This window comes from Platalea leucorodia (assembly GCF_965183815.1).
Source record: "Platalea leucorodia genome assembly, chromosome: 8".
NCBI lineage: Eukaryota > Metazoa > Chordata > Aves > Pelecaniformes > Threskiornithidae > Platalea > Platalea leucorodia.
Genome location: NC_138830.1, coordinates 1315753 through 1334847, shown reverse-complemented (window position 1 = coordinate 1334847; position 19095 = coordinate 1315753). Strand labels below are relative to the sequence as shown.

Below are 19095 nucleotides of genomic sequence, written 5' to 3'. Positions count from 1 at the left end.
CACAGCAAACAGCAATTTCTATTTTACATACTTGTCTCGGTGACTTCCTTGAAAGAGTTCCGGTAATTGCTGTTGCAGTTATTAAGTACACACAAAGTGTTTTCCAGAGCTACAATTTCTTTTTCAGCTTTGCAGATCTTTGCATCTAAATCATCACCTTCGCGTTGAAGTGCTTCCTTCTCCTGTGCCGCCTGCGAGGAAAACTGATATTTTAGGTGACGGCATGCATACTGAAAATATTAGGACAATTATACAGAAAACACCTGTGATATTTAGGGGTTAAAACCCCAGGTAGATGTGGGGCTTCTCTGTGTTGTCAGGCTTGAGCCGAGATCTGAGTTTTGAGGGGGCTGGAAGGAGCAGTTATTCCCAGCATTGGGAGCCCTTTGAGGTGTTCCGTCCACGTGCACGTCGTTAAAGGCACCTGCCCTCCCCGGCCGCTCACAGAGCCCCGCGCCGCCGTGTCCTCGCTGCGTACGCAGCCGTTGCCGTGCTTTGCGCTGCTGATGTGAACTGCAGCGCGCGCTTCACGTCGGTTTCCTTACCCACAAAATGCAGTAAGAGCCGAGGTTGTACATCATACAAAACTACCGAGAGAGTGTGAAAAGTCATCCCGTTTGGGAATGGCTCGCTGGGAAGTCTCCATCCACCTGGTCAGTGAGATTTAAGAAACGGAGCCAGCTGGTGAAGGGATGTCTTTTCTGTAGCCCCTCAGAAATCTCACGCAGTGAAAAGTCTCCGTGGCTGTCAGAGGGCGTACACCCGCGGTGACCACGCGGGCTTTACCGAGGCCTGCTGCCGGGCTGGCTCTCGGCAGCAGAAATGCCATCACTAAGAAATTTCATGCTTCAGAATGAGAAAGAGATGGACTTCAGAGCCCAGATTGCAGCTAGAAGCATTTTGCTTGAAGAGGAAATCGGAGAATTTGTGGAGATCAAAACCAATAGATTTTTGTTCCAGAATCCGAGTACTGCATTATGGATAAAGACTGATTCCCCCCCCCCCCCCCCAATGAAAAGCTGAAGTATGCATAGGTGATTGATAACTAAAAGGGGGAAGCTGACGTTCTTCAAGGTTTAAACACCGTATGGTGAAATAAATACCTAAAAATATCGCTGAAGAGTAGAAGACTTTAAGATCATGTGAGACTGTGATAAACCTGTTGTCAGTTTATAGCAGATTCCCACATGACCAGTACTTCTTGTGTCTTTGTAAATTAATGAGCACTGAAGTGCGGTTTTTCAAATGAAGGTCCCACCGACATCAGGGCTCACCAGAGATTGTTGTGAAACGGCTGTATCATTTCAATAACCAACAGTGCCAGATAACGTAAAGCAATTAGACTGAAAGTAAGCAGTAGGCAAGGAGGTTGTCTTAGTTACTTCAGTAGAGCCCAGGGAAAGCTAGAGCTTCAATACTTGAATTATAACACATTATGTTAATAAAATACCTTAATTACATAGTAGGCATGAGTCTTCTCCTCTTCTCCTTCAGGTGGCATCATCACAACAGTAAGGATTTCATATCTGCATCTCAGTTTATCAATTTTATTTAGGCGATCTTGAAATTCAGCGCTGATTTATTTTGAGAAAAAAAATAAATGGGTTGAGAAAGTGTTTGTCGGGTAGTGTTTTGTGGGCAGCTCCCGTCAGAGCAGTTCAAATCCCTGGCGTTGTTCCAGCAGCGCCCGTGCGCTGGGACGCAGGCAGGGCAGCGGCTGCGCTGCTGCTGGGTTTGTTGCTTTCTGTGTTCTCCCAGCCCAGCCCCCTGTCCTGCTGGTTACCTGCACCTCTCTTGCAGTTCTAAATTTGCCTTACTTTATTTTCGTATTCCAGATCGCTGTGCCACAGCCCTTCCCAAAAACTTTTTAAAGGTCTGGCATTTAAATCCTACAGCTGCGCAAGCTGCCTCCTGCTGATAGTACCTTAATATTGCCACGACTAGGTGAGCGTAAGCAACGGCAGGCAACAACCCCAAATCAAATTACATGGAAGTACCAATTAGCTGTGTAATTATCAAAGGGAAAAAGCCCCACGGTCTGCACTCTCGGTGCGCAGTTAAGCTTTAGTCACGCTAAATCACTCTAATTTCCGATTGTGTGGGGTGTGGTTAGCAGAGGGGGGAAGAAACAGCCTGCCAGATTTCAGCAGCTCAGCTGCCGACACGTTGACTTCTGGCTGGCTGTAGATACTGGGATTTCAGAGCTAGAGCTGCCCCAGATACTTTGCACTGACTATTACAGAAGGGAAAAGTTATTTCCTATATGGTTGCTTTATACGAGGGTACATACACAATTCAGAAGATTTAGTTTTGTCGTATAGGACACATAACGGAGAGCTCATTTTTTAAAAAGGCAAAAAACCCAAACCAAACAGACTTTCTGTATGAGTCAAAGAAATCACATTTTATCAAGCAGTTGGGAGTAAACCCTCTTTAAAGGCAACTTTTCTATTTTAAATATTCTGTCATACCTCCAGACACACCGATTTCCCATTTCCCGATTATTCTGAAAAATGCACACGACATTTACTTTAAACAGATGCCTGCAACCGAGGTTTCCCCTCGGTACTGCAGAGGATCGCCACTACCAGACCAACCAGTCATCTCTTGGTCTCCAGGCTGCTAAAGCGGGAGGCTGGATTTCAGAGACGGGGCCTCTTGCTAGCCTCAACTGCCTCCGTATGTAACTTTGAGCAAGAGTTAGTTCATCCTCAGCTTCTCCAACTGGTGAGACTGGGTAAAATGCTTCTCTTTTTCAGTCAGTCCCCATGTAAAATATACTCAATAAAAGTTACAAGCTTAATAGATAGAAGAATAGTTACCTTACACGTTGCCGTTCCTGATCCACAAGTCTTATCTGGGAATCCAGCATTGCCTTATGGACCTTAATTTCCTCTGTTCTCTCTGCTATGGCTTTCTTTAACTCCAGTTTTTGTTTTTCCAGCGTTAGAACTTTCTCTGTCTTATTACACAGAGTATCTCGAAGACGGTTCAATTCTAGTTTTAAGAGATTATCTTCGACCATCATCTCCTAATAAATGCCAAAAAGGTCTCAAATAAGAAAGCATCATTTTTAATTAAGATATTTATAAAAGTTACTAAGCTAATAATTTTTAATAAAGCATCCATTATTTTATTTTTTATATATACAACTGTAAGACTCATTTTACTCTGCATTTAAAAATGTTCTCAATTTCTCATTTGCTAGCAGTTTACATGGCGAGTGCGACAGGGGTAGATGATTGCTTCCTGAATGGTTTTGTCCAAATTCATCGGACTAATTCAGACTGAGTTAGGGGTTGTTAGACTTCCATCTACGCCTTACTTTCAGTTAGCATCACAACCACCAAGACTATAACGGTGGTGTTAAAGACATCAAGCAGACCTTCCAAGGAACTTTCTGAAGCAGTCAGTATCTCACTTGAACCCTTATAACTGTCCTGGACTATGCTCTAGATTCTGTAGGTCTACAAGTCATGTGTTATATCGGCAAATTTACATACACCAAAACTCAGGAGAAGCAGCAAGTGGTGAACTTCATTAGCATGCAAACACTTTGAATCATTAAAAAAAAAAAATTTCTTATGGATCCCAAACTCTGTACCATTTCTTCTCTGAGTTCTTTTATGCTTCTTTCTTTTGTTCCCCTGAATTTCATCCCCAAAGAAAAGGTCCAGGTCAGGGAGAGTTTTCACTGGGGAGCAAGCGCACCAGTGAAGTCGATGGCAAGGCTTCCCCCTGCTACGCACGCCCGGGATTGTTCCGCTACCTTAGTGCTTCTTTTAGGAAGGCGAGAGATTATTGCAGGAAATAACGCGCAGTAATGAGAGGACTGGGAACTGGTTTCTTCTGTTTATCAAAATATGGGAAGAAAGACTTCCATTTTATTTCTAATACCTTAAACTGGAAGGTAGGTAGAGCCAAACCATCTGCTGGAAAAAGTCCCACAATTTAATAACAAAACTGAGCCAAACTTATTAGTTGGCATCACAGATTGAGAATAAAAATTCAGCGCTAGGTAAAGACGTCCTTGAACAGTAAATACATTTTCTATTTTAAAGGCAATTGTTTCTCAGAAAAAAAAAACCACTGACCAGGTGGATATTGCGGTGTAAGTAACGTGATTAAATTGATAACCCAGAGAAACTTTATGCTGCATACAGGGGAGAAGCAACACTTTGCCTGGTAAGGTAATAGCGATGAAAGCGACTTCAAAGTTTGGGAAGGAAGGTGTAAGTCAAGAAACTACAAAGGGGGTTCTTAGGGATGTAATGAGGTAGCACCGCGGCAGGCGGGCAGCAGCCTTCAGATCAACTCATGAGTTTGTGTGTTTTAAAAACAAATGAATTATGTTCTGTATGAGTAAAGTTGTAAAATAATACTGTACCTGCTTAATGGCTTTAGCTTTTTTTAACTCCTGATCTGATCTCTCATTGAAAAGATTTAGTTCATTTATCTTGATCATCATACCGCTTGTTTCTTCTCCCGTCTTATCAAGTGCTCTCCTGATGAGCTGGACATCACTCTGTTTCCAAATTAAGTTATGTTTAGTTTATTTCTGTGAATGTAGTTTGCACCAAAAGCTGCCACTTCATTTGAAATGAGGTATTTTTAAGTCTTGGAGCCAGGAACCATCATCGCCTTGTGTCCATATGCTGCTCTGCAAACAGCGCCTAGAGCACTGCAGTCCTCGTGCAGAGTGCCGCGCGATACTAATGTCATCGCTTGTTTTACCTGAAGCGTAGTAATTGTTATTTATACAATATAGATCTTTCAGCCAATAAGGCAATTCTAATATAATCCTGTATTTTGGTCTAGATAAAAAAACTCTCCTGGCGTGTCTGACCAGGACTTTGATATTCATGGTTCATCTTCATAAAACCATCCAGAGTATGAATAAATTCCCGGTGGCGTGTTTCAATGTTTGATTACACTCACGGCTCAAATTTTGCATCTCATCAAAACTGACGTGTGAGCACCAGTTGCGCACCATTAGACCTTGTTACTGCATGGATCTCCAGTTAAAGGGCTCCCGTATAAGCAGTTTCTTCCCCTCACTAAATGGATCAAATTTCTTCTTAACTATCACTTCGCGAAACCAGTTGTGATGTTTTATTAAAAACCCGACTTTCGTCTTCATATAGTTTCTCTTTGAAAAGAGGTTTCAAAATGTGCTAAAATGTAGCTGATACATTTCTTATAAAAAGAATATATTTCTTATATATGTTTCTTATAAATATAAGAAATATAAATATTTCCTATAAATATAAGAAATATACATATTTCTTATAAAAAGAAGTTACAAACTGGCTACAGAATAACTGACTGGTTCATATCCACAAGAAAGGTAAGTACATTTTTTAGAGAATTAGGGATGGTCACTGGACAGCGGAAAACCAGAGAAGCAGCATGTATACGCAAAATTCTCACATGGGAATAAAGACAAAAAAAATAGTATTTCTGAATTACACGTCAGGATGGGGTCAGCTAACTCAAATACTGTACCTTCAATTCAGTAATTTTACTTTGTACAATTTTAAACGCAACTGTACTTCTAATTTTATGAAAAATACAGAAGGAAGTAGTAGCATCACAGAATAACATTCTCCTATTTCTACATGGTCCTAACAACGACTTCGGACATTTGCAAGCAGCCAGTCACATCTTGAAACGAAAGCTAACCTTGCCTTGCCAACACTTCAATCCTTGTCTTCCTGCCAGGGTGCCCCAGTCGTGCAGTAATGACCTGTTTTTCTGGAAGGTATAGGGAATGTACGAAGTTTTCCACACAGGTTACACAAAGTTCAAATACCTTTTAATCTAATACCAAGTTATTAATTAATACCCAATCTATTTAATTCACTGAGGTGCCTACATGTTACACAGTCAACCTGATGTTCTAAGGAAGTTACCTGAAGTTTCTTGTGCTGCGCATCTAAAACATCATATGCGTTTTTCTTTTCTTCTAAGGTTTTCTTAAGTTCAGCAACTTTTGCTTCCAAAACTTGTTTTTCATCTGCATTAACCTCTCCTTCTAATCGTGACAGCCGTCTCTGTACTTGCTGAATATAAAAATCCTGTTAAAATAATTTTTAAGAGAATTAATTGTCTGAGATAAGCAATCATAGCCTTCCTATAAAGCTAAAACACTGGATATAAACTTGGATCTAAATGTTGGCTTTAGGACAGTCGCCCAATTAAGCTATTGTTTTATAATAATTTATGGCTTATAGACCTCATTAGCAAAATATTCTTAGACGACTGACGTGCAGTGATGGTTCAGGAGTAATCTTCTAGAAGGGTAACAAAGCGTACTCAGCGCAGTCCGCTGCAGGGAGGCTTACAGTGGAGCTGCCATCTTGCTGTTACCAGTGGATGCTGATATAAAAGAGCAAATTTTCAAAGTGGTGCATAGGAAATATGCACAAAATCCAATTAGCGAATAACAGGATTTTGGCATGTACCTCTTGTATTGCTTTAAAAATTTACCCTGAGGTGTCTGTGGTTCAGAGGGATCAAAGTAAAGAACTGATTTGAGAAATCAGTGGGAAAAGCAGCAGATCCAAAACATAATGAAATACACAAGTGCATAAGGTAGGTAATACTGTAGCAAGTTTCAGTTATTTCCATTTTATCCTACATCTAGAGACAGAAATAAATGCAGACTTCAAATTCTACTGCATGGCATTTCCAAAATGGTAAGATGTTGACAAAAATTACAGAACTCAAGCAATTTACTCTCATTAGACCCAAGAAACAAACATAGTATGGAAGTCCATTAATCGTTTACCTGGTTATATATTAATTCTTGTTGTTTTAATACATCTGCATCAAGTCTGTGCAGTCGACTCTTAAGATTTTTAAGTGATGTTCGACTTCCCTCGATTTCCGCTAGAACACACTTCTCCTTATCCTTCTGCACCTTTAACTCTTGAGTCTTCTTGAAAAGTAGTTCTTTTAACTGGTCCATTTCTGTTTCTTTTTCCTGGTGACAAATTAATCATTAAGTAGTAAGAAATAATTAATCACATAAGAAGTAATTTCTGAGGAATTACTTGCCTTTATTAATCATATGTAGGAAGATTAAAAAATTTCAATACTACATGCATTAACATGAACGTGGAATTTCCTAGGTCTTCAAAACAGTTGGCAAGAAAAGTCTCTGACTTAAAGAGAAAGTAATTTTTAAATTTTTTTTTTTTTTTTTTAGCTTGGATCCTATCCTATTATTGCATGACTTTTTTTTTCCATTATGGGAATGCTGCTCTTTTCAGCCTTTCAGAAAACTAAATTCCTGTCATCCTTTTGAAAAAAGCCTCCTTATTGATTCCAGTATATGTCGATACTGGGAGAAATATAATACAAAGCTTTTCAATGGTTTATTAAAACTTGTAACTCTGTGTGTATGCACATGTATGTACGTATGTGTGTTTCTATAAGTTGGAATAATTTTGCTTGAAAAATTAATTACCCATTTTAAAATCACCTCCTTATTCTCAGAGGTAAGTTGCCATCAGCACCCAAACCAGTGCAGGCAATGAGGTTGTAGTAGGGTCTGTTATGGTAAGACAACGCTGAACATTCCAGGTTACCTGAAACGTACTGAAAACAAACAAAACTGAGATTATTTTCTTTCTATAACCCTAACAAGGAAGATGACTTTATTCTCTCCCTTCCTCCTTCCACACGCCATCCCCCGCCAAAATAACCAGAGGCCTTCCAAAGCTCAGGCCGTCCAGCGTGCTAGTTTCCCGTAAGGTACGTCTCTGAAATGAGTGACGTGCCATCACAAGCCTGTTCCGAAAGACTCATTTATGTTTAGCTGAAGCCTGGTACAGAGGTTGAAGATGCACATTTAAATTAATATCGCAAAACACCTTAGAATTCACTTTTCTACATTAATTAAAAATGTGCTTATTCTTGATTTTAGATGTATACATTGTGAAATTTGCTTCTAAACCATCTTGCTGGCTTTAATAACAGTGAAAAATAACTCCTTCCCTAGGAGTTCATCGTTACATTCTACCAAACAGAATTTGTTTGTAGTTGAACGTGCTCTAAGTGCAATGCCAAATCCAAAACTCAGGAAGAAGTAAAAAGCAGGTGTAAGTTTAATGTGAAATCGGTACAGCCTGTAGCATTTTACACTGATGGCAGTAGGCTTTGGATCAGGCCTGAAAAAAGGAATTTAATTTCAGAAGTAAACTTTTTATGCATGTGCCCAATTCTGAGCTGCATCTCTGAAGCTAATGACAACGATGAATTGATCTCCTAAAACTGGATCGTGATTTGACCGTCATTTCCTAGTCTTTCTTGCATATCTAAATTCATTTATTTAATAGAAATTGTTTCTCTCCCTTTAAGTGAGGCTGTTAATAGAGAGAGAAGATATTCAATAAGCTTCACTGCGCAACGGCGTTTTGTCACAGACTGAAGAGGGAGAAGTATCACAGAACTAAAGCACAAAATGGTGACATTTCATCCACATTGTTCCTGTAAATATCTCTTCACAGTAAATTAATAGATGCGGCAAACAGCCACGCGTGTCTAATGGTGATGGAAAGCATGCTTCTGACTAATACATTACAGACATTGTTCAAGAACAGTTCATCCTAGTTAAAATACTGCCCTGGAGCTGCGGAGCTGCCAAGCTCAGTGTCATCTTAGGTTATCCGCCACAGACGCAAGTAAGGAAACCCTGCTAATGGTTTAGCCACCCTGGTAACAGCCTTAAGGGGAAGCAAATCAGGTTTTCGTTTTAATGAAACGTTATATCATTACAACTTGTTTTCAAATTATCTGAAAAACCAGAACAGTAAGGAAGGCCTGTAATTTAAGAAACTATAAAGGAAAGACATCCCCTCTCTAGTTTCTGTATGTGTATTTTAAATGTACAGTTAGTGCCTGTGGAGTTAAAGTGTCTGAAAAATAACAATCATCTACTGCAAGGGATTATTTCACATACGTGCTACAGGAAACACAAAATGGGGGGGAGGGAAGTAGACAGTGGTATGCAGAGATACAGCTTTGTTGTCCCTGGTGTGGGAACACCTGCCGCCACGTTAATTTGACCTGGTCGTTTTGCAGTAAAGAAAGCTTCAGCCTATCCAGTACTCAATTGTCCAGCAGAATGTAAAAAAAAAAAAAATTTTGTATCAAGTTCAGTCAGAAGCTAAGTAGTAAAATACTTTAAGAGAATTAGTAGCAAAATGACAAAGCAGTAGATACATTTCCTGAAATGCAGGAAAGTTCAGATGATTGCATTACAACATTGCATTTATTAAAAAGCCCTCTGCAGTTCATTAGATGATAATGACTGAGGATATTTTTATTCCTATACTTAATTTGCAACATAAGTGGGTTTTGATTTAAAAAAGTATTATTAGACATGTTAAAAAAAAAAAGTCACTGTATTACAGCTTGTACATGCCACTTCCCAGATCAAAATCTTTATTCATCATGAAAATGAAATCTAAAGTGGGCCAGTAATTATTTAATAGTCCACAACAAGTTAGATGTGTCAGAGTATCATGTAGTAGAATTAAAATAATGAAGAGGAGACTAGGCCAGCCAAATCTGATTAAAAGATTTCAAAATCTTTTTTAATCCCAGTTTGCCAAAATCATAGCTCTTTGCAGGTTTGTAAGTTTTGGTGGTGTTTTACTAAAGCCAAGAAGCTTTCAGTGCTAACGTTACCAAAAAGTCATCCTGACAAGATTCTCACCCTTCAACAACCTTAGTGATGGAAAACTGATAGAAGTTCAAGGACCTTTGCTCCTCAGCAGCCCATAAACCACAACGCGGAGAGACAAACTCCCCAAAGAGCGAAGCAAAATACAAGGTTTTGACATTTTTCAGTATTGTTACAAAGCAGAAGCAAAACATTACTGTATCTTTATTATAAAATTTGCCACGTTCCAGTAAATAACTTTTATTTCAGTCTAGCCAAGAAGTTGTAAGTAGCTTTTAGGTGACGTCAGAGGTAACAGCCCGGGTCAGTACACTGATGCAGTCAGGATACTGGTTTTATACCTGATCAGTACAAAGTTCCAGTATCCTATGTTAACGCATGGGGACACCATCTTCTGAATTACTAGGACCACTTATGTTCCTCCAGAGTTTTCCCAGCACAGATGCTGACGCATCTACACGCACGTTACTTCTTCATTTGATGAAATAGCCACATGTCATATTAATACTTCCATTCCATTTGAATCCACAAATGTTTGCTCTAGATAGAGTTTGCAAATTCAAATGAATCCTCATTTGCAGAAACCATGAAAAACTTTTTACCTTGACAATTTTTTCGTCTTCCTTTAGTATTTCTTCCATCCTCAAAGCTTTGTCTTCTGAACTGAGCGTCTGCTCAGTCACAACCTTCAGCTTATTGGAAAGACTCGCATTTTTTTGTTTAAGAAAGCTTAATCTAAAGAAAATTACATGATTTAACAAGTTAAATATAAGTTGCGTATACAACACTGCCAAACCCAAGCAGCATACCTTACTGAGCAGTTGCCTAAGTTGGCTAAGCTTTAACCTATGATAACCAAGGCTCTAACTGATTTTTTTTTTTTTACACCCTTTAAAAACAGGGATTACCAGGAGTATTTCCTAAATTGCTCACTGCCAGAAACTATGCAGGACATGAAGTAACCAGAAAGTTGGAGGCTTTATTCATCAACCTTATTTAAGGCTCTTTGCTAGCTCAAGGATTTGATTATATTACTAATCCTTGCAAATTATATTTTTAAATGTCTGTTTCTTACCTGGCTTGTTTTTTCTGAATTTCTTTCTTCAGATTGGTTACTTGTGTTCTCAAAGACTCTAGATCCGAAGCAGTTCTGTCCACAGTGGATTTCAAAGCATCCAGCTAATAAATTACAAAATGGAGCAATTAAGCTCTTATTTACTTTGGTACATGCCAGGATATTTAAAATTGTATAGGACCTATTTATTGGAAAGCATTCAGTTTCTTTTTAGCAGTGTTTTCCAAATGAGAAGTGCTGCAACTTCTGAGGTGCTGTAAACCGGCACAGCTGGTAAACTCAATGGGCTAATTCACATAATCTTACATAATACTGGGACAAAATACTTCATAATGAATACAGAACGAATTAGGAAGGTGCTATGGGCTGCAATTCTCATCCCACAGCATCTGTGTAAGTGGAACCATCATTTTCTAGAGCACAGCTGACTTTGATGAGGTTCGTTGTGACCATGGATACCCTTATCTATCTACCAAATATTTCTAATCCAAACTTTGTTGGGTACATAAAATTATTTTGATTAAGATAAGGGAACACTGTGACAAAAATACACAGACATTTAATTTGGTAAAAAATACATGACAGCATACACTCATTAAACAGGATAGGAACACTTTACAATCAGTAGCTCATTAGTCTTCACAGTATCACTTAACAGTGTAATTGTCCTCACTTTCACAGATGACGAAACCTGATCAAGGGTATATTATATAGCAGGTCTCTCTCCGTACCAGAACAAGAATCTGGGAGGTCACAAGTTGTCAGCTGAACTGTAAGTCTGTTTCTTTCCTTGTTTCTCACTTGCATGCCACAGATGTTCTAACACCGAATAATGGGAGACTGTTCTCATTTTCACATTATGTAGTATTAATTGTGGAAAAATGTCAAGCAAGAATGTCACGGCTTAGAGATGAAAACCTACCAATTCTGTGAACCCTCAAGTTTGCATGAATTATAGGGTAATCTAATAGCCTACACCTTGTTTGAGCTACCTACAGTTTAATTAGGATATCAGTTTATGAACCACCTGCTGCAGAAAAGCTATCCAAAGTTAAGGCAACAGCAGATGCACGTTTTGTTTTTTTGTGGGTTTTTTTTATTTGTTTGTTTTTGTTTTTTTTTTTTTGTTTTGTTTTTTTGTTTTTTTTTTTTTTTGTTTGTTTTTGTTTTTTTTTTTTAATCACCAAGCTTGCTGAGTAGCCTGGTGTTACCATTTTCTTGTTAAGAGAAAACTTAGTCAGGTAATACGAGTGTATCCCTTCTCAACAGAGCCATGAGACTTTAATTACCTCTTAGAAATACTTCTACAGGCATTTAAGTAATTAAGCAGTGCAGCTCATTCCTAGCTTTAAGTGCAGATTAAATATAAGTAGCAGAGTAAGTATGGACAGCATCAAGCAGCCCTATCCTACTGCTTCTTGGTTAGAAAGCCATGTGAAAGTGTTTGGGTTTTTTCCCCCAAGAACTTTAACCCGACTACAAGGGCCACCAACACTCACTTCTGAGACCACAGGACAGGAATCGTTTGGAATCCAGGAGAGATTTCTCTCATCTTTATACAATACTGCAGCCTACATATGCTAAAGGCAAGACACACCTCCTTCTGCAGCATCTAATAAGCATTCCACCATTTAAGAGAAAATTCATGCATTTTATACCAACACAGAGAACACAAGCTGATCTCTTCACCGCTATCAATGAAAGGATTATGGGGAAAGATCCCACTAATCATGAGCAGACTGAGAAGAGCAGACATTTTGTTGAATTATTAAGAGTCTAGTATAAAAACAGAGAAAAGCAAATGCTATTCCTGTATTTCCTCCATCCAGTCAAAAGTTAGAGTTAAAAGTTATGGTTTCAGTCTGTTTTTCTGAACTGTTTAGTCATCCTTACCTCATCCTGCAGCCGAGCTCTGTAAGTATCCTGAGTTCGATACTCGTTTCGGAGGCTGGTAGCTTCCCGTTCAGCTGAAGAAATTTTCTTTTCATATTCCATATTATTAAGAGTTTCATTTACCAAAAAGGAAGTTTTCTCTTTCAGCACAACTTCTTTCTTTCTGATCTCCTGTTTTATCTCTGTTATTAGCTATCAGCATAAAAACATTTTAGATTTGCTTACATTAGTTAAGACGTGTTAGATTAATAAAGGGTACAACCAGAAGATAGACTGCTGTTAAGACTACTCTTTGCATGAGATAGCCCAGTTATCACATCATTCTTAAATTACTTTATTCCACTAATACATCACAACACCAAATACTACAATTGTTTCGTATTGGAAACTTCCAAAAGATTTCAGCAATTTCAAAAAAACATGTCACTATAAACTTGCATGAAATAAAAATAATTTTTAATTGATTGAATAGGGAAAAAAAAAAGAGCTATGTGAACAAAACTTCAGATACACTTGAAATGGAGGAAATGCAAAGGAGAATTACTAGCAGTAGTGATGCTTACTTTAGCTGACAGATAGCTATTCAGTGAAAACTGTGTGTTTTGAAAGATTAAGTAGAAGATTAGCTACTGGGAAAATTATACTGTAGTTCTAATGTTAAAAAAAAAAAAAAATCTGTTTACAAAAGCATCAGTAGGACTGTTCTATGGACTACTAATATATGGAAGGCTGGCCAGAGCTGGGGCTTTGTTGCTGTTGTTATTGGGGTTTGGTGTTTGTTATTTTGTTTTTTAATATCTGCTTGGTGTTTGTTCTTTGCAGGAATCTTCTGACCTGAAATACTATGAAATCCAAAATATTTCAGCTAAATTAGACCATTATATTTTCTGTTGGGTAGTATTTCTTCTGGCGTGTCATCTTCTATGATTACATTTTTTTAGTGTTATACCTTAAGCCTGTTTAAAGCATGTTTCTGCTCAGGGTATGCCTAATACCCATATGGGCAACATAACAAAGCTGATATTCTTTCAGCAGGAAACTATCATACTAGCAGAGCTAAGGGTTTAGGTAGAGCCTTCCTGTACATGTAATTATGCCTTTCCTCCCCCTTCAAAAAAAGGCCATTGCTACTTTGGAATCCACATTTATAAAATTTTTCTCTACACTGATCCTTCAGGCTTTTTCTGGTGCATCTGTTCTATTGCCCTGCAGAACTTTCCGAGGAGTTCACACTTCTTCTGACAAAGTCAGGATAAAATATACTGTATTTGTATCATCTGTGCATAAGACAGTGACCAAACCAATGAAGACTACATCTTCTAGAAATTAATACTGACTCATAATGCACAACAGGATCTTTTTTGGATTAGAAGAGTGCTGTTGCCTCTCTCCGTTTGCAGAATGTACTTGAGGACCAATTTTTAACCTTAATGTGATTATTTATCATAATTCTGACATAAATGTTAGTCACGCATTTGTTCACAGAGGTGGCAATGCTAATTCCTTCAATAACAAACGTTCTATTTTCTCTTTTATATTGCATCCCAGACACGGAATCCCCTCCTTGCAGTTGACTGTCCTTACACTCTAAGAAATAACGCTCCATCTTGTTGCTGCTTAGATCACAGAAAAAAAAACCAACCTGAAACTGGCATGCTTTGCGTTTTTCAGTGACCTCGAGACTGAAAATTAAACCTTGCATAGTATCAAGCAGAGCACCATTACTTACGCTGAGGGATACAGCTTTCAAAATAAATTCTGAATATATTTCAGTAATATCCGAACTTTGAAACACCTTCATAAAATACAGAGGTAAACACAAAGAGAACACTGAACATCTAAAGGACCCAATCATTCTATATGCGACTGGCAAAACTCCCATCAATATCATAGATGCAAGAGCAGGCTGATATACTGATATGGATCAGTTAGAGCAGCTTTACCAAAGCACAGTGAGCGATCTGTTGATCTCTCTTCTGCATCTGCTGTATCGCGTTCTCCCACTGCCTGATGACTTCTTGCCTTTCCTGATGAACTCTGCGAAAATCTTCAGCTGTCTTGTCAAGCTCTATCTGTTTAAAGGAGATCACCCCCATGATTTCTGATTTCAAAAACTTCATATATAACAAGATATCTTCAAGAACCTTAAGCACAAACCTGAGCTGTTATGGTTTCTGTAAGCTCATTATCAAGAGCTCTGCGCTTCTGATTTGCTTGCATGGTCAACTTTTCTACTTGAAGGGTTAATGCCTAAAAATGAAAGGATACAAAAATATAATGTATTTGAAAACAAATATATAATGTCTTATAAATTCTTAAAGCTCTGCTACAATTAGGGGTGAAATTACCAAGGCATCAATTTTGTTTTATTTTAGAGAACAAAAAACCTGAGAATCTAGCCTCCCAAGTTTTTGATCATTCAAGAGGCCATAATCTCTTGTCAGCCCCTGGGACCAGACTGGAGCCAGACCAAAGTAACCCTCCACCATGTATAAATGTGTGCATGGTGTCCTCAGCATCAGCTGTTTCACTTTACTCTTCCTACTATGCTGTGTGACTTGCTAACATAAATGATATCAGTGAGACTGTTTGTGTAAGCTAAAGTTTTTGGGCTAATATTTAATGAGTAAAAATCAGTTTTCTCCTCCCTGTATTTCAAGGCTCAAAAGAATATTAACCAGGGATACTTATCTCTAAATTAATATTATACTTGAGAACTAACCCCTATAGCGTCTGAACTTGTGACTGGAGTGTTTATTTATACCATCTTTCATTATTCTAGGCAGCTTTACTGAAATAGTTGTACTTTGTTCTCAGTAATATTAACAAATTCAGTTCTAATGGGAAAATCTACACTATTTGTCCATATTTGGCATTCATTTTTGAACAAACTCTTCTCTTAATTCAGTGGCAGTGTTTTCTAGACTTTATTATCCATTTGTGCCCTTTCTCAGAAAAACTCAAATTTTACCCAGATGAACAAACAAATTAACGTCTTCAACTATGCCTTTCACCTTCTGTAAAACCTGTTCCCTCTGACCTTTAAAATGAATCTCATATGGAACTGCAGTGTTGTGCTAAGTAGAAACCAGTTTAAAAGCACTGCTGTACAAAATCTTGTCTCCGTCTTACCTGACTTGATAACATAACAAAGTCTTCAAATGCTAGAATGGTTCTCTGTTTTGTTTCTAAAAATTGCTGTCGTTTCTACTTACTCCTAGTTTCCCTTCATCTTGCTGTGCATACTTCTGGATTGCGGTAGCATCGTTATCTTTACGATTTGATTCCTTTATCCAGCTCTCCAGAACTTCCTCATCACAGTTCATCTGTTGTTTTAAGTTTTCCAACTTCTTAGTGGTTTTATTTATAGTATTCTAAGAAAATTAGAAATAAATTAAAGAGTTAATATTAAATGTCTAATATTTTCTTTGAATAGTAATTGAAACCACCAGTTCAAGCTACTGTAACAAGTTTACATACATCCTGTTGTCAACAGAATTGCTAGTTCTCTTTTGTGTTAATTGTGTACTATACTTGAGGAATGCTAATACACATCCTGGTCTTAAAGAAGAAACAAGACAGTACGTTACCACAAACTTAAAATGCAAATAATTTTAAACAGAAAAGACAACCTCTGGCGAGATATATGTATATGTGGGATATTTATTCCACATAATAAACTGATCTGAGGCATCATAGGGTAAAGTTTCTCCCTCGCACAGTAAGGCCCGGTTCTTGGATCCTTATTCTGCATATCATTTTACAAATGGCCTCATGTGACTGTGAAGACACTTCCTGACACAAATATGAGAGAATCTGGATCCAGCTGAATAGTAAGGATATCTTCATCACGCTACCCATTCTGAGAGACTGGAGATTACAAACAGACTTAATGAGAAGAAAGAGAGCAAATAAGAAAATAAACAAACATAATTTAAATTATTTGTAAAAAGAAAGACAGTTCCATTAAACAGAAAACCACCTGTAATTAGATAGCATTAGATTACTTTTTTTTCAGTGTAAAGCAAATTTTTGACCTTGAAATCATGCCCCGAGTTTACTTTATGTGGGGAAAAAGATTTGCCACCAACAATTTAATTTTTAAATCATAAAGAAAATAGCTGTGAGAATTAACAAGATGGTGATATGGATGTGTGGCTGTGTGTCAGGCATTAAGAACATTAACTAGATATTGAAAGACTGCAGTTCTTAGTATTTGCTGAGTCTTGACCAGTCTATGCTAGGAGATCCCCAGTGTCACTCTTCCCGCCTACACAGGGAAAAAGCACATCCAGATCAGTTATTATAGTTTATAAGATTTAATTATAACTAGCTATTCTTGACTTATACTACTATTTCTATAAGTGCAAGCGAGGACAAGTCATAAAATCTACTTGCAATATGGGTGTTCTCTTACAAAAAATTGTAAACCTTACTTCTTGGCTGTTTTTCTTTTCTCTTAAGGAAACTATCTCATCTTCCAGTCGTTTAATCTCACTTCTGAGACGTCCACGTTCTCTCTCAGCAAGGGCTTTAAAGTGTTGTTCAGTTTCAATTTCATTCTCTCTGGCTTTGTAAAGGGACTAGAGAATAATACGGTTCAGCATTTTACAATAAAGAAGAGGCATATATCAACAAAAAAACCTTTTTTTACATACAACCAAATCCCAAGTCAGAGATGGTATGATTTTGTCATGTAAATATAGGAATTTTCAGAGCAACTTTATTGTTTGGGTTTTAGTATCTCAAATATATGTATTCATATATAGATACACCCATTGTACTGTATCAGATATCCACAGATCAACCATTTTTAGCCCTAAAAACTCAATTAAAAGATATTTCACCCAAAATTCAGAATCTTAATCTTTCAAAATCAAAATCCAAGTCTCTTGATTACCAGCGGCTTTACGTCAGATTCAGGAGGCACAGCGAAAGAAACCATTTTATTGTTTTGTGCAGAGACAGACCACCACCAGGCTGGCCTACAGGACTATCTCTATATTATCTAATCTATCTGACAAAAGTGATTTAACAGTAGGTTTCTTCCTTGTATAATAACAAATCTATTACTTACTAGAAGCTTCTCGTAAATAGACTAGTATGTGCTGTCTCTTTCTTTATGTGCAGATTAGAACTTGACTCTAGCACAAAAAAAACATTCAAGTTGTTCAGCTGCAGGGTAGTTTCTTAAGACTTTTTCACCTAGGATATTTTACCTGAAAGGCGTGCAGCTTTGACTCGGGACTCTTTAGAAATCTAAACCACCCATTTCGGCCAATTAACTCAGAGTGTAAGTGAAGACTTGCACCTTAACCATCTCACTTCATTTTTCACGTCTATGAAGTAACTCTTCACTAGCATTTCACAATTAACTCTTGACCATTATAAAGACTATAAATTTGTTTTTCCCTTACGCTGATGTTTTATTTTCATTGACCAAATTTTTCTTATCATCTACAAAAGTCTCCGTTAATATAAGAATTCTAAAATGCATCCTTCTTGGCTTTCTTCTAGGTACAGTCATTTGATCTTGGATGATTGTTTTAATGACCATCACATAATATCACTGAGATATATAGTTTTTGTTTCCTGTGAAAGTCCTGAGAAATCTCTAACAAAGCTGGCAAAATATATAAGGATACCAGCCACAGAAAGATACTCAGACGACAAGTCTGTCCAATAAAATGGATCTGCTAGAGGTAGCGATTTACCTGAGTGAAGCTGAACTCTTGTCTTACGTTTTTCAAATGAGATGTCATTGCTTCTATACGCTCTTCAAAGTCGTTCAACTCATTTTGCAGGCTTACTTTTTCTTTTTGCATCTTCTGCAGCTAATTAAGAGTTAGAATGGTCAAGTAACTACTTTTAGTTGAGCGCTTATTACCTGCAACTACTTAAAAAATACAGTCGTTGCACCCCACCGCGACCCCGAGATTCGCTGAGGGGAGGCGAAGGCGCAGCCCCTGCTCGGGGCTGCTGAGGGGCGAGGCGGGGCCGGGCCCGGCGCGGTGCCGCAGCCCCGCCGGGCTCCCCCCGCAGCCCCGCCGGGCTCCCCCCGCAGCCCCGCGCTTCAAGGCGAGGACCCCGCTCCCCGCTTCCCTCCGCGGCTCCCCCGAACCCCTGGGTTTTCCCCCCCTCTCTCCCCGGCCCGGCGGGGAGGGCTCCGTGCCGCCCTGAGGCGGGCGGGGAAGGGCAGGCCGCCGGCGGCCCCCTCAGAGCCCAGGGGCCGGTCCGACGGCCCCGCGCCCGGGGCAGCCCCCGGGCAGCCCTCCAGGGCCGCTGGCGGATTCCTCTCCCTCCCCGGCCGCGGCCCCGCGCTCACTTCGTCCTCCAGCGCCTGGTTCTCCGCGTTGGCGACGGGGACGGCATAGCCATCGTCCCAGCGGAGCTCGGCCAGCACCGAGGCGGTGGAGCCGCTGCTGCCGCTGTCCAT

At 38.9% G+C, this 19095-nt stretch overlaps 2 protein-coding genes across 3 annotated transcripts in view; one reads left to right on the top strand and one right to left on the bottom strand.

Annotated features, from left to right (window-relative positions):
* TTC14 (tetratricopeptide repeat domain 14) overlaps positions 1 to 909 on the top strand; it is a 15418-nt gene extending 14509 nt beyond the window's left edge. Inside the window, exon 4 of one of the 2 annotated variants that reach the window (XR_014229040.1) lies at positions 128 to 909. The gene's annotated coding sequence lies outside the window, so the exon portion shown is untranslated. The remainder of the gene's footprint in view (positions 1 to 127) is intronic. The other variant, XR_014229041.1, reaches the window with a different exon arrangement.
* Positions 1 to 19095, bottom strand: part of CCDC39 (coiled-coil domain 39 molecular ruler complex subunit) — a gene marked incomplete at its 5' end in the record, with an annotated part of 23375 nt that extends 4280 nt beyond the window's left edge. Inside the window, 15 exon segments of the mRNA XM_082320213.1 lie at positions 32 to 191; positions 1451 to 1574; positions 2823 to 3031; positions 4388 to 4525; positions 5913 to 6077; positions 6791 to 6985; positions 10294 to 10426; positions 10767 to 10870; positions 12660 to 12851; positions 14603 to 14725; positions 14814 to 14909; positions 15875 to 16033; positions 17096 to 17242; positions 18374 to 18493; positions 18985 to 19095. Coding sequence (XP_082176339.1) covers positions 32 to 191; positions 1451 to 1574; positions 2823 to 3031; positions 4388 to 4525; positions 5913 to 6077; positions 6791 to 6985; positions 10294 to 10426; positions 10767 to 10870; positions 12660 to 12851; positions 14603 to 14725; positions 14814 to 14909; positions 15875 to 16033; positions 17096 to 17242; positions 18374 to 18493; positions 18985 to 19095 — 2176 coding nt within the window.